Raw genomic sequence first — 15,821 nt, forward strand, 5'->3', positions numbered from 1 at the left:
ACAAGAAAAGGCAAAAATTCCTTTAAGTACATTTGTATTTTTCAAATTTCTAAAATGATGTCCAGTATCTACACTATAATCCTATTCCATGAGAAAAAGACTTAAATGTCAGACAACACCACAAAGAAAATTTTGTTTCTCTGCCTTAAACCAAGCAGCTTTCACGTGACTCTTCGCCATACCCCTCTAGTTGGTGGTGGAGGGACACCACAGAACTGGTGCACAGAAAAGAGGCTGGAGTCCATTGTCTCCTCCTGACACCAGCTGCTGCCCCTGGGCTTGCCTGAGCCAACCTCCAGCCCTATTCAGCACATCCTTCCTCGGCACAGCCCACGCAAGGAAGAGAAGAGAGTTGTCAATTAGTTCAGGGCTTTTCGGGCTAAGAAACTGGGAACAAAGAAAGCTTGTCTATGGAAAAATCACCCTGATGCTGGGACAAGCCCTGTAAGTGGCTCTCTATCTATACATATTTTGGTGAGGAAAGAACATCATTCTGTACTCCTCTAATGTAATAGGGAGCCCCAGACAGAAAAATCAGTCTGTGAACGGTTCTGCCTGAGAACTGAGGATGCAAATGGGCCAGTTTTCTCCTTCGACAACTTTCTGCGTAAGTCAGTTGTCAGCATCCAAAGCAAAGCAGCTGCAGGACCCCAAAGAGTTACTCTCACAGCATTTCTCACCCAACTGGTAACAAACACAAAGCTGGAAACAGCTCCAGAAAGAACGGTGGCTTTTCCTGAGACGTTTCCGCCAATTTGCAAAGGATAACAGAAATCCTCAAATGCTTGAAATCCACAGAATCTGTCCGGAACCCTCTTCTCTTTACTGGGTTGTGAAGGGCCCCCTCTCCTAGAACATCTGTTCTTTCCTCTGTGCCTAATGCCCACATTTTTTAGAATTTGAATGTGAGAGCCTAGCCCCACCACCCCCAGACTTCACAGGATGGAGTTTATCTGCAGTCCCACTTTCAAGTTCAGGATTATACCAAAATGCCATTTGGTATACTTAAATATGTATTCTTCAAAAGTCCTTTAAAAAATTCATTTACTTGCTATGTGTGCAGGCTGACTGTTTAACATCACCATGTTCTCTACATGGGAAGCTGTGTTGGCCAAAGTGGAGCTTCCAGAAACTCTTTGTGCTGGGGGAAGAGGGATAGGGATGCCTTCCAAAGGACCTGGCCCATACCAGCACCCTGAGCTATCTTACTATTGGCTGCTGAGTGGCGTTGATCAGGGATGGTGTTGCCACTGCTGAGATCAACTCTCAGATACTGAGACTAAACCATCTCCAATAAGCTGGTCTTGTGGGAAGTGCTAATTATCAAGAGAGTATTTAAAAGGACCAAGAGAATGGAGCAGGACTCCTGGCAATTGCAAAATATATAACATGTTCACCTAAGATCACCAATCACTAAGGGACTTTGCTGACTACCAAGGGCTTTGCACCAAGTTTCCAAGGCACCTTGAGTGGTGAATGCTCTCAGGTGCTGACAGGAGGAGCCTGGGAAGGGTGACAGGCTCCTGGCTCACAGGTCTCTGCCCATTTGACCACAATGCAATGCAGAGAGGGCAGGGCTAAGTCCCATCAGCCAGAGACATAGCTCTACAGAGCAAGGGAGGCGGTCACTGTTCAGCTTCTCCATCAGTACAGTGGAGCAGCCCAGATGGGAGCCCTGGAGGCTCTTCTCTAGAGAGAAGGAAGCCACCTTGGAAGGACCATCTTGGGAATTGCCCTTACTTTCTCCAGAGCTATCATTCCTTTCTGTGCGTGAAAAAGGTTTAATATTGTTCAGAATCTAACATTGTATTTGGTGAAGTCAGTATAGTAATTGTACTTTGAAATCCTCAATTTCTGAGGTCATATACAGTAAAAAAATGATGTCAGATTGAGATATCTTAAGCCATTCATAATCAGAGGACGGGCTAACATTCTGCCTTAGAATCTGCCTAATGGATATGCAAGCACTGCTTCTTTTTTGCCCAAACTGTCATCCCCATGTATGTCCATGTCCCTATGTGAAAACCCAACATGTAACTACTTAAGAGAGTTACTCCCTACATAGAGATAGCAGCATCTGGGGATGTGGGACAGGATGCCCTACCTGGAGCATCGGTCAGACCTGAGCATGCCAGAAAGACCCAGAAACATGCACTAGAGCGTCAGTCACCACCAAGAGTTCCTCACAAGGCTGTGGTCTTCATAATCATCCCAGGGTGAGTGCTGAGACACCTATAGGGCTCTCTGGAAGAGACCCCACAGCCCAGTACCTGCACCTTCCTGCCAGTGAAGTCCTGACAGTCAAATGCTGCTGAATCATGGAAGAAATAAGATTTCCCCCTAATGAGCAACCGTTGTTGCTATAAATTAAACAACATGCTTAGATCACACATTTAAAAAAAAAAAAAAGCATAAGCAGAGAAGTTAGAAAGATGGGAATGCAGAAGCAGAACCTGTCCTGGGGGTGCTGATCTTTCCAGATAGTATAATTTGGTGACTCTTAAAAACTCTCACAATCCTCTGCAAAACCCAGCCTATATGAAAACATGACCACTTGTCCCTAATGAGAAAGGAATTGATGTTAAGCAAGGCAACTAAGGAAGGATAGTCAAGGGAACTTCAAGTATCTCTAAATTCTGTTTGTGTAAGGCCATTAATTTTGTTTGTTTGTTAAGTAGGATCTAAATTTTTGACCAAAGTGCCCTGTTCTTTTTTCAATCATTTTTCTTGATTTCTTACTCCTCCCCACCTTTGCCTTTAATTTTAAAATAAACCATCATCCCTTTAAAACATGTATTAAGTCCATCCGTGAATAAGACAAAGAACAAAGAATGAGACATAGAAATATCATATTCCTAAGAATATTGTGTATGAATGGGTATTGATTTCTTTACCTCCTCAGTGTAAGTTGTGACGCATTCATTTATTTCCAAAATTTTAATGTACAATTTGCCTATCCACTGTATAAAGTTGCAGAAATCAAGGGCTATAAGAAATATCTGAATCAAAATTTCTAAAACATTCCTTATATGTTAAAATCTTATGTGTATCTGTACCACAAGCTCTAAGTGTGCATCATTATATTCGTGTGTTAAATATCTGCAGAAGTGGGCTGGTTGTAGGTCAGTGGCAGAGTGCTTGCTTGGCAATGCTCAAAGCACTAGATTCGATCCCTAGCATTAAAATGAAAGAAAGAAAGAAAAAAATCTGGAGAAGTCCCTTCCACTGCTCCTTTCAGATAAAAAGAGTTTTCTGACTTTTGAATGGGCTTTCAACAATATTTACTGTTTGGTACTACTATTCAGACTCATTTTTGCAGTTAGTATTCTGCCTATGGTTTTCATACACATATGTGTGTACACACACACACTGCACATTTCCCACTGTTGTTAAATTTCTAAGTTATCTGTGTGTCAACATATGATTCTGGTGGTTTTATCAGACTACTGTAGGATCCAATCACAGATGTCCCAAACCAGAGATTGACCAGAACAGTCAGTCCATCTCCACAGGAGCAAGGGTGACATCACAGTCGCTCACTGTAGAGCAGGTGAATGAACCTGGCAGAAGGCGGCTGTTGGTGACAATGGAAAAGTTCTGTTGTCATACAAACAGGCTGGCCATCAGGGGAGATGGGAAAGAAATCAGCAAAAGCTCTATCTGCTTCCTTTAAAAGAACACATGTATCTATAAAAGTCCAGATGGAGCTGGAAAAGTGACTTACAAATGAAAACTCAAATTTACATTGTGTCATTTAAGCCTATATTGTACCCTATCTGTTGGAAGAATTTGGTTAAATGAACATTCTAGACCTAGAGATTTAGATTCAATTGATTAATGTTTCAAAAGGTTCATGAGAAGACTTTAAAATTATGGGAAGTCTGCTATCTGAGTTTTATTTTTCTTTTTTGCTTTGAGAAGTGGAAGAAACATAGCTGTTGATTTAGAGAAAATTCTGTCTTTAAATATATATCTATGGTTTTTCAGGCACCACACTTTTTCCAATAGGAATTTAAATAGAAGTCTGAAAAGCTTCTTTATCCGAGACAGAAAATCTGAGAAAAACAAAACTTCAAGTCAGTTCTGGAAATAGTACATATTTTCAAATATTCCATGATATAAAATATTCTCTTTGCTTTCTCAGCATAACCACACAGTTATGTGTGTAAGTGAATGGGCGGGCGGGCGGGCGCGCGCGCGCGCGCACACACACACACACACACACACACACACAGAGGAACACACCATCAGGGCATCACCAACCAGCTCAGAAATGCTATGAAAATATCAAGCCTAGGATGCAGCTGCTTTTTGATGTGCTCCCTTCCCAGAAACCTGGAACCAGGGCTCCCTTCTTAGCCAAACACACTAGAGTGGCAACTACAATCCAATCCTGTGATTCTCCAGCACTCCCCAGGGCACTGCAAGGGTGCCCTCTCCCTCTCCTGGTTCATAGATGTGCGACAAGCCCCCGTGGCTCTGAAAGGAAGGAAAGGAGCTGAGACACAGAGAACCTTGGTGCTATACTCAAGTCCTTTGGAAGTTACCACCTTCAACCATCCAAGGCAAGATTCTCAAAGCACCAGAGGGGAGAGGGCTAGGAGGGAGGAAAAATAAAACTTAGGAGGAAAAAAAAAAACCAGCAGCAGAAGTCGAGGGCAACATGTAAGCTGCATGTCAACTTAGCAGAGGGCAGTGAAGTCTCACTTTTGGCATAGCGTCTTCATTTGACTATACACTGAGGTTTCCAGGTGCTATCCCTACCCCAGGCTGTTCCTTACCTAATCCCAGGTGGGGGTGGTGCTCCACCAGTGTCCAGCTGTTGTCATCCACGCAGTGACTTTTGTAAACCAGCAGCTGGCACAGGTCCCTGGCCGTCATATCTGTCAGAATCTCCACCACCTTGCTTGTTCCATCTTCACTAAAGACTTTAACGTCCTGCAACACACAAAGGGGACAGGTACGGATAAACAATTTTGTACTTATAAGAAGTAAAACCTGAGACAAAACAGAAAGAGTGAAAATAGTATACTGTGTTAAAACACATGGACAACTTTTTTTGGCTGCAGTGATGCACGATGAGGGCCCGTTGATGTCCCCTTTCTTCTTTTTCCTCCTTCCCTTTCCAGCTCTTATGGACAGAGCGGGTAGGATCATGACACAACATTTTTAAAATGCCCACGACATTTCACAGGAACGTGGAGCTCACAGCCAAGCCACCAAACTGGCTCAGGAAGCAACAGAATTCACTTTAAAATACTGACGGTGGTCTCAGGGGTTGGATATTTTATATTTGAACCAACTGCAAAAACAAGCACACCAACAAAAAACTCCTGTCAGTTTCCCCTTCCCATCCTAACTTTTGATGACTCTGTTCTCCATTTTCTAGGTTCTGGGCCACCTGCTCCTGTGTCCTCCACCCATCCCACATTCCCTGAAGCTGAGGAGGAGGAAGAGATAAATGAACATGCATATGCTAAAGTTTAAATCAATAATAAAAGGGCTCAGTAAGAATACAGTCATGACATTACAAGCAGGCTTCATTTTTCTGGTCCTGTTCAAATCCATAAAAACCTAACAGGTCACAGGCAAAGGGATGGTCAAGCAGAAATTCAGATTTACAATTCAGATTATAAATACAGTTGGTCCCGGCCTCAACACCGACAGGGACGCAATCTTTAGAGGAAGGTGAGATGTGTTTAAAACAAAACAAAACAAAACAAACTTACCTCAACTGCATGGAAAAAGCAGTCAGAGGGATAAGACGGCATTTTAAATCCTGATTGCCTTTCGCACAGGAGTTTGTTCCTGGTCTCCCTCAACTGTTCCCAGCAGGCTGGGCTCCCCCTTTCAGGCTGTGGATGCCAGTCCTGCTGGCTGTGCCCTGACTAGCTGCTTCTGCCCACCCCCAGCTGTCTCACTCTGGTCCTTAGATGGTGAATCAAACCACTCCAGTAGCCCAATCATGTCCTTCCAGGGGCTGATGTAATCACCACACAGGCTCCTCTCCCACTTTACTGCAGGGAGCTCCATGGCAGAGGTGCGGGGCGGCGGTGGGTGGGTGGGGGGTGTACAGCTAAGGATGATGACGACAACAACGACAACAACAACAACACACCCTCAACATGATCGACCAGAAAAATCCCTGTTCAATGTCCTCCCCAGGCAGTGAATCATGGCAGGCAGCTCAGGCTGGAGCACGCATGTTCCCTGGGTCTAGACCAAATCTCCAACTAACCTTTGTCCCCCAGCTGCTGCCGTCAGTGGCAGCTTTTAGAAAGCTGGTCTGCCACCGGGTGGTTGAATGTCCCTGCTCTTTCCAACTCCTTCTCATGTGTTTTGCACTAAGGTTTTGTGAAGGGGTGCTGGGACGAGTGCAGCTGCATTGGGGGACAGGGCTGGGAAGAAACTAGGATTGCACCATTCTGGACAGATGGTCCCTACGGTTGCTGGTCGGTGGTCATCCTGAGGCTGGGACACAGTTAAAGTCATGCAACCATGACAAGGGTAAAAGTCATACCCTGGGCCAGAGGTAGCAGGAAGGACCTTTCTCTGAGAGGCTGGTGGACTGGCTTGGTGGACCCTTGCTTTCCACCCTTCTGCACTTCCTGACTCAGAGAAAGCCCAGGATGGGTCAGGACTGGAGGTCTTGCTTTCAACTCCCATTCACTTCAAAGAAATCCACCTCTCTCTTTTCTGGAATGTAGGTTTAACTCAATGAAAGCATGTTTTCATGATTGAATTGGTCTATAAAAATAAAATTTTATGTAAGCTGAGAAAATATGTCTCTGGTCACAAGGTAAAAACATTCTTTATTAAAATGCTTTAATGTAAAAGACAAACAGAGGATTGGGAAATATAAATGCATTCAAACAATGCCTCGGACACATGCTTATTGTGATATCCTGTATGTCTCCTAAAGCAGTGTATGCTTTCCCCTTCCCACATTGTGTTTCCTGATGTTCTTTCTTTCCAAAGGTTCCAAATGAGTTCATCTGTGATTACAATACAGATTTTCTCCTCTAGGAAGGTTGAATAATGTTGTAGTAGGAGTTTCACATCTCTCCAAGTTCACTTAACATTTTTCCCACCCAGATAAGCTGTGGCACCAGTTTCCTAATTTTTTTAGACTTATGGTATTTTTTTCTTTATTCTCTCCTCTCTTGCTCCTTGGAAATTCCCCCAAAGGTCTATATACAGTCTGAATACTAAAACCTATGATGTGTTTGGACGTATGTTTACCTCCTCTCCTTTTGGATCCCCACAAAGGCCAGAGTAGCAAGACCACGGTATTGTGGGTTGGGCAGGAGGCTGGGCCACTACTGTAGCCTGAGGCAGGGGATGGGCACAAGAGTACATATGGTCTGGTTATGGCCTCTGTCCCTGACGCAAGCAACTTCTGGCTACTACCACAAATATTAGAGCCCTCAGACCACACACCCAACACAAGTCCCCAAGACAGAACATCAGGAAAAGCATTACATATGCCAGTCATCTCAATTCGGGTCAATGCAAGGAGCTGTAGATGAGAATGTGTGAAATAAATACGCAACACTACACAGAAAGACCCCACCCCACCCTGCTGCAGAGCTTTGAAAGTAGGAGTTTCTGGAAGAAGCATTTTGAGCCACCTGAACTGCCTCTTAAGTAACCACCTGGGAAGTGCTGGGGGGTTCATTCAGATTGCAAAGGAAGGTCCTACAGTTCAGGGGTCAGCTGCTCCAAGTCCAGGGCTCCTAGGGAGCAGCCTGGGTCCTCCTGGTTCATCCAGTACTCACACTTATTGCACCAGAGTGAGCACAGAAGGTTCTCTCAATCAGGTCAAGACCCTGTCCCACAGCAACTCACAGTTCATCAGGGAAAGATCAATACCACAGGCAGTAATTTTCCAGGGGAGCTCTGTGCAGAGAAAAGATGAATCTGGGTAATATCAAGAGAAGGTGGAGAAGTTGGAGAAAATTCCATCCTGGCTCAGCCATCTACTAGAGCTGTGAATTCAGGCAGGTAACTACCTGCCTCAAATTCACTTTCCTTCTCTTTACCAGGGGGCACTGCTCAGAGAATCGGTGTGGTGGAAGTTACGGCACAGGGGTGCTTTCAAGTAGAAGCTCTTAAAATCAGAATAGGCTGCAATTCTATTTCATCAGTTATTAGTTGTAGAAATTTGGCTGAGTTAATCAGCCTCCCTGGGCCTCAGTTCCCCTATCTGTAAAGTAGGAATCCTTAAGGAGCACTGGCCTCATGATTTTCACGTATCTGCCTTGAAGTGGGCTCCAGCTGAAGACCTGCGGAACGACCAGGGAAGGGGTGAAGGTGGGACCCTGAAGACTGCTTCCCACTCAGATTCCAATTCTAAGAAAGCAGACTTCATGACCAGTATGATGCAGTGGGAATGATTCAGTTGGGAAAAGCCAACTCCCAAATCCTCAATTTCCTTTTCTCTACTGCAAAGAAAACCAAATAGCTAACTGCTTTTAAAAACAGTAATATGAAAGAGGGTGTAATTATGTCAACAGCATAAAACTCTCTTTTAGAGAGTGGGGGAGGAAGCTTTGACGTACCCTTGGGCTGGTATGCCACTGCATCCTGTTATGGAAGCTTGAAGCAGTGGTAGAATGTTCCACCATTTCCAGACTTTCCGTGGTCATTTTTTTATACATTCACTGTACAGAGAAATAAGTGTTTCATTCTTTGCAAATTTGAAGGAAGGAGCTTAGGAGTAATTAGATCTGAGGGAAGAGTCAGCTCCATGGTCCAAACTCCACTCTGGGACGCCTGGCTCTTAAATCTCAGTGGTCCCCAGCAGGTACACAGTGAGGGTCTTCTGGGCCCTTCCAGTTCCTAATCTCAGCATAGACATCCCATTTCAGCTTTATGCAACAGACAGACTTTGCTGCTGCTGGCTGACTTACAAGTTCAGGGAATCTCGTTACTGAATTCAAAAGACCTCCTGACTTTGGCAGTGAGCCTCTGCCAAAGGCTCAGTGATAATCACCTTATAAAAATAGAAAATGGGCCACTCTCAGCTCTTTGCCTCCCTCAGAGCCGTCTGCAGTGCAACATGTCCCTGGGCAGACAGCCCGGCCCTGTGGTGCACAGACTGACCAAGAGTTGCTGAGGTTCCCCGCCCCCAGGCACCCATACAGAAACCAGGACCTTGTAGGGCATCTGCCCCAGAAGCTGGTGGGCCTAGTGTTGTCTTCATTCTTCTTCACTGGAGGTACTTCTTAGGTCAAGAACTCTTACAGGATGTAGGCTGGAGTTTTTTTTTTTTTTTTTTTTTTTTTTTGTAACTCCAGAAGCCTCTTCTGAATATTGGGGAGTAAACACTTTGGAGAAGCTGGGTTGTAATCAAAGAGCCAAGAGGAGGCTGTCCTCAGGAGGAAGGATACGCCATGGAACACTGATGGGGTCCTATTTTAAGTGGTACAAACCCTTTTTTATTGTGATTCTATGGAACCTCAAGCAAAGAAAGCAGGAAGACCACTGAGCCAAAAGCAGGTAGAGAAAACCAAACGCTGAAACAGATATATCACACCCCTTACCAGATGTGCAGCTTTTTTTTTTTCTGGAAGGCAGCAAACCTGGCACAACATGAAGGAGAATGGAAAGTACTGGAGCCAGAAGTTGAACTCAGGGCTCTCTCATTCCATTGCCCTTGTGCAGAGGTCACTGGACTGGTAAGATCTACTCACCGAGGAAACATTAGCAAGGTGCGCCCCAGCACCTAGAATCTTTCTTGCCAGGAGGACTCCAAGGCTCATGTGAAAAGGCTTTTGATCCTAGGTGGTCCTAATGTTTCTAAATTTGGTGGGGAGGAGTTCTTTATACCTAGGAGGTTTGAGGTAAACTCAACTGACTTTGAAACATGCAAGAGGCTAGGTTTAGTTAATTTAAGTGAGAAAGAACAGAATTCTACCAAGATTTTTTTTTTCCACTTTTGTTCTAGATGTTACTTTAAAACTAAAGGAATGATAACCAAAGGACTACATGTGAATATATGGCTGTGTTCACCATCATGAGAACATACACAATAATTCTGTTCCATTACACTTACTCAAGTTTACTTCAAAAATATTTGCTTTATTAATCTATGGATTCCAAGTTTTCAGTGAGATTTTAAAATATTTTAAACTTGCAAACCTCTTCCAAAAGAGATATAGTTCTAAAAATAACTTTAAAAAAATAGTTCTTGAAAGTCAACCATGGGTTTGGAGACACAAACAGGACTTTACTCAGTTCTGAATGGGTCTCTCACCAGTTAAGTAACCCCCCACAACCGTTTTATACCAGGCAGAGAAGTTTATCTGGAAGAATTTATTTCGTTTTGGTCATCTGTGTATATATTTTTAACTTACCTAAAATGGCTATGTACAGCCTGTTATTTTGACAAAAGCAATTTTTATAAAATGGTCTCATTTATAGAAAATAAAACTGAAAACTACTTTGAAAAGAATCTTTGATGGTGAATTGAAGAGTAGCAAAAAGAAGGTATAGTTACTCTTTATCCACAGCAGGGAATACATTCAAGATCTCTAGCAACTGCTGAAACTGAGGATTCTATACACATTTTGATTTTTTTTCCTGTATGTGCATACCTATGATAAAGTTTATTTTATAGACACAGTAACAGATTAACAATAAAAGCTTAAAGCACTTTATAGCTTCTGTTTGGTACCATCCAAACTGCCAGTGTTAATAATGTCCTCAAAGCCCAAAGTAGTAACTAAAATTAAGTTTACTTGAACATAAGCAGTGCAATATCATGGCAGATGATCTGGTAATCAAGATGGCTACTAGATAATTAACAGGTGGGTGGAATATACAGGGTAGATATTCCAGATGAAGGGATGATTCATATCCTAAGTGGGATGCAGGGTGACAGCATGAGATTTCATCACCTTACAGACACACAATTTAAAACTTAACATTTATTTCCAGACTTTTCCATTTACTATTTTCAGATAGTTAACTTTGAATAACTGTGGAAAGTGAGAGCATGGGTAATGGGACAACTGTATGCTATAAAAGGCTCGGGAGCTGTGACCATCCATACAAGTATCCTCATGTCCTTAATGGGCATGGTATCTTCAGAAAATCCCGATCTGGGTTGGGGACCATTTCAGGGGGTCTCCCCAAAGCAGATCAAGGCCCTCTTAGAGTTATTGGAGTGAAGATTCCAGAACAAGCACATAACTGTGCTTTGCTGTTAGATTTCTGTTTCCAAACATGACTCCTTTTTTGTGTGTATGTGTGTGTGTATTTTAAGAGAAAACTGACATTCAAAAGATGGCTTGGCTGTAAGTGCTGGAGACCCAGATATGGACCAAGTTCTGTTATTTAAATTTTCACTTTAATCATGCACTGTCATGACAGCGGTGGGACCAGGTACAGAGTGACAATTGAAGGAATAGCCATAACCCTCCCAGTCACCTTCAAATTGGTAACATCCCAGAGGAATGCCCATGGAATATTTGGAGACTATGAAAACAGGCCAGGTTTACCAAAAGCTAAGCATTTTATCCTTGCACCCTCCTTCCAGAAAATGCTGAACTTCAGAAAGATGCTGCAACCTCCAACCTATTGTATTTAGATTTAGAATTTATGTATTTGCCTTTGAGTCAGAGATGACCACAAAACTGAACTATTAAGAGATTAGTAACTTCTGACACACACACACGTACATATTCTCTCTCTCATATATATATGTATATATATATGTATATATACACACACACACAGAAACATTCATATGTACATATAAAATGTGCAAACATGAATGTGTATAAAGCATACACACAAACATGCATTTAAAGACAAAACACATGCACAGTACACATGTGCACACAAGTTCACACTAGCACATACACGTACATACCAACATGTGCACAAGTGCCGACATGTTCATACATGTGCACTCCCACATACACCTAAATACAGATACATACATGTGCGCTCAGGTCCATGTACACCCTCATATATGCAAACATATGCATGCAAATACGTGTACACATGTATATATACAAACAATATACATACATAAATGTACAAATACATATATATATATATATATATATATATATATATATATATATATACACATACAGTATATAAGCATACATAAATACACAGGCATAGACACATACATTAGTTTTTTGTTGTTGTTTTTTTTTTTGCAAAAATAATGTGTTCATTGTAACAAATTAGAAAAATACAATAAACAGCCAAGGGAAAACAGTTCCTAATAATAACTGAAAATTCCTAGACTTACTGTTGCAGGATTCTTTGCACAGATATTTACAAACAGACACAATGCAATCATTTTGCATCCAGTTTTACAATCACACTTACGTAGCTTCAGGCTATATCATCAACATCTTACCAGGTCAACGTTTCTTTGATGCCTTATAGTCTTCAAAGTATCAAACATGAAGAACAGTTGATTCAAACACAAAAAATTCTCCAATGTTTCCCATTGGAGTTTTCTCTAATCGTTTGTTCTTGTCATGGCACTGCTAGGAATATCCTTACCCATGAGTCTTAGTTGTATGTTTATTTTCTTTAAATAAATTTTTAAGTGTAAGGATCTATTATAATATATCTCCAATAAAGAAACATTTTCAAGAATGGAAATGATCACCAAATTTTTGGTAGAATATTCTTGCTTAAAGTCAAATCTTTTGAAAACATATGGGAACTGTGAACAAGTCCATTTAGCATCTCTGGATTTTCAGTCTCTCTGCTCAGTAAACACTTGGTGAGTACCTTCTCTAATGCAGTTTTCACTCCTCTGAATAGCTATAGTTTCCCTGTGGAACATGCCCCTGCCCATGTCCAAATTGTTCAAAAGCACAATATTGGAAAGAAATTCTGGCATAGCACAGATTCCGAAACCTGCTAGTCGGGATTCAAGCTGCAACTCTGCTGCTTGCTGCCTGTGTCAACCCCTCTGCTGATGTTTTCAGCAATAAAATGGGGGATTGCCCCATAGGCTTGAGGGTCAAGCAGCATAATGTTCCTAATAGATTAAGTACTAAGTAAGTGATCATTTTGAAACAGATTCATGTGTCTTCTTCTGTGGCCAGGTTGCTAGGGGGGCATCCAGTGCTTGTAAGACAGCCCGGGGTACAGCTCCAGATCAACACCTCTGTAGCATGCACCTAGATGGCATTTGGGCAGGCAGAAAAGAGGTTATCCTGCAACTTCTTCTCCACAGATATTTAGGGTAGTTTGAACAGTTTCAGATTTAATCAGCTGGGAATCTTGTAATTAGGAGTTTGCCTTCTAATCACAGAAGCCAAGGTCTGATGAAAAAGGAAGTGATGGTTTGAGAAAAGGAAGTGGTCCCCCCATCATATACTGACCATCAAGGGGAATAGGAAGTGAATAGAGTGCAAAAGCAGGAGACCACAAGGGTTGGAAGGAGGGCTGTGGAGGGGTTTTCTACTTCAGTATCTTCTAGGTGATCAAGAGGTTGAGATATGATTTCTAAGCAGTTGATCTGATATGATCGTTAAGCAGGTAACCAGATGATCTCCAAGCGACTGATCAGATATGGTTGCTAAGCAGGTTACTATATGCTCTCTAAGTAGATGATCTGATCTGATCTCAAATAGGGTGGCCAGATGATCTGTAGGCAGTGACCTGATGATCTCTAAGCAGGTGACCAGATGATCTCTAAGTGGTAGACTTGATATGATCACTATATGGGTGACTATATGATCTCTAAGTGCCTGATCTGATATGATCTCTAAGTGGGTAACCCAATGATCTCTAAGTGGCTAGAGCTGATGATAACTAAGCAGGTGACCATATGATTTCTAAGCAGGTGACCATATGATCTGTAAGTGGTGGACCTGATATGCTCTTTAAGTGAGTGATCAACTGATCTCTAAGTGGTTAACCTGATATGATCACTAAGTGGGTGACCTGATGATCTCTAAGCAGCCCATCTGAGAATCTCTTAGCAGGTAACAGATAATCTCTAAGGGGTGAAGAAAGCTTTTGGAGGACAGGCATCTCCAAAGCATGAATAAAGGGGATGTAGTCTGCAGTGCAACTTTGGGCCCAGCCTCTTCAAGACCAGAGTATTCAATGGGATTAAACTCTGACACTAAACCTTTCCTGAGGTTGCAAAGTCTTTTAGTGGAACTTGCTACACTAGGACTGCAAAAAAGTAACTTAAACATATCTCTTAATTTAAGTCTTAGATAGAACAATCGCATTTTAGCATTTTCTGGTCAAAAAAAAATATATAAATGTGGCTGGAGATATAGCTTAGTGGTATAGCACCTGCCTACTATACGCTAGGTCCATGTGTGAGCATTACAGAAAAACAAAACAAAACAAAAAAAAACGAACACAAAAAAACCCTATATGACATTTTACGGAAACATTAAAAAATTTAAGGATGAATGATAGAACAGCTCTGATTCATGTCAAAACATCACAAAAGGCAGTAGCTCATATGGTAAGGCTGAGACACAAGGCCACAGGCTGACGGATATGGGAGCCAGGCAAGAGGGACATGGGGGTTCATCACAATATTCTGTCTACTTTTGTGCAGTTTTAAAGTCTTAAAATTTAGGAAATAGACTAGGGAGAAAAAAAAAAAGCCTAAACATTCTATGCATCTTTTATTCTTGTGCTACGACTAAATTAAATGAAACATGTTGCCACTTTTCCTGCTCAATCTATTGGAAGAATTCAATGGTTTCTCTTACTAAACATAAAATTCGGGAAAGAAACAACATTCCTTCACCCCCTTCCTTAGCAGGGGCTGAGGGGGGAGGCAGATTTTGCCTACAAGGGATATCTGCACTCCCCGTGATGACATGTCTGGTTGTCAGAATTAGCATGAGTGTGGAACTGCTGTCATTAGTAGTGCCACATCACTTAGACGACAGCAATGACACTGTCATCTGACAGCAGTGCTGGAGGACTGCTGTCACCTAGTGGGTGGAAGTCCCAGATGCTGCTCAGCTTCCAACACTGCACAGGGAACCTTCCACAAGGAGTGATCTATACCAGTGCCAACCCTGCTGACTGCAGAGCAGAAAAATCCTTGATGAGGTAGTAAGGAAGCAGTTTGTTAGGGACAGGTTGCCAGGAAGCAGGAGCTGGCCTGAGAGAGGCTTCCACAGGCACCAAACATAGAAGCAAGTGATATTAATGGAGTACAAGTCATTTACTAAAGTGATAATAATTATGTCATAAACAAATGGGAGAGAAGGCATTCCTTACAATAAAACATCAACCCAAAAACACAGAATGAAAGAGTTAGAAAGACAAGAATCATTAACACATGACAAAACTAGTCCATGAAAGTCTGGTGGGAACAGAGTATTAATACAGTCTCAAATTACTTTCCCTCGAATTATTTCTTAATTACAAAGGGAAAAGCAGTAACTTAACAAGGAGAAACTTAGCAGACAACACCTAAAACAAGCATTAAATACTGATATCAGTACAAACTGGACAGATTATCACATGAGTATCTTGAGGTGATGTCCAGAGAAGGACATATCCTCCCTTCTGAGGACCTGACTGAACTCCAAGGATGTGCCACACAAACCATACTGGGTCCTTCAAGAAAAAACTGTTGGCCAGATGCAGTGGTGCATGCCTGTAATCCTCACAACTAGGGAGGTTGAGGCAGCAGGATTGCAAGTTCAAGGCCAGTCTCGAGTTCAAGGCCAGGCTCGGTGACTTAGAGATGCCCTGACTCAAAAAGAGAATAAAATAAAATATAAAGCCCCCCCAGTTTCAATCACTAGTACCCAAAACCAAAAACAACCAAAAAATAAACCTCTCTGCTACCA

At 42.2% G+C, this 15,821-nt stretch overlaps 1 protein-coding gene across 1 annotated transcript in view; it reads right to left on the bottom strand.

The window, feature by feature from the left end:
• The window catches only part of Grb10 (growth factor receptor bound protein 10), a 154,604-nt gene that overhangs the window by 32,835 nt on the left and 105,948 nt on the right, over positions 1-15,821 (bottom strand). The window contains exon 6 of the mRNA XM_026403659.2: positions 4,782-4,938. Within this exon, the coding sequence (XP_026259444.1) occupies positions 4,782-4,938 (157 nt within the window). The remainder of the gene's footprint in view (positions 1-4,781; positions 4,939-15,821) is intronic.

This window comes from Urocitellus parryii, chromosome 3 (genome assembly GCF_045843805.1).
Source record: "Urocitellus parryii isolate mUroPar1 chromosome 3, mUroPar1.hap1, whole genome shotgun sequence".
NCBI classification, from domain to species: domain Eukaryota; kingdom Metazoa; phylum Chordata; class Mammalia; order Rodentia; family Sciuridae; genus Urocitellus; species Urocitellus parryii.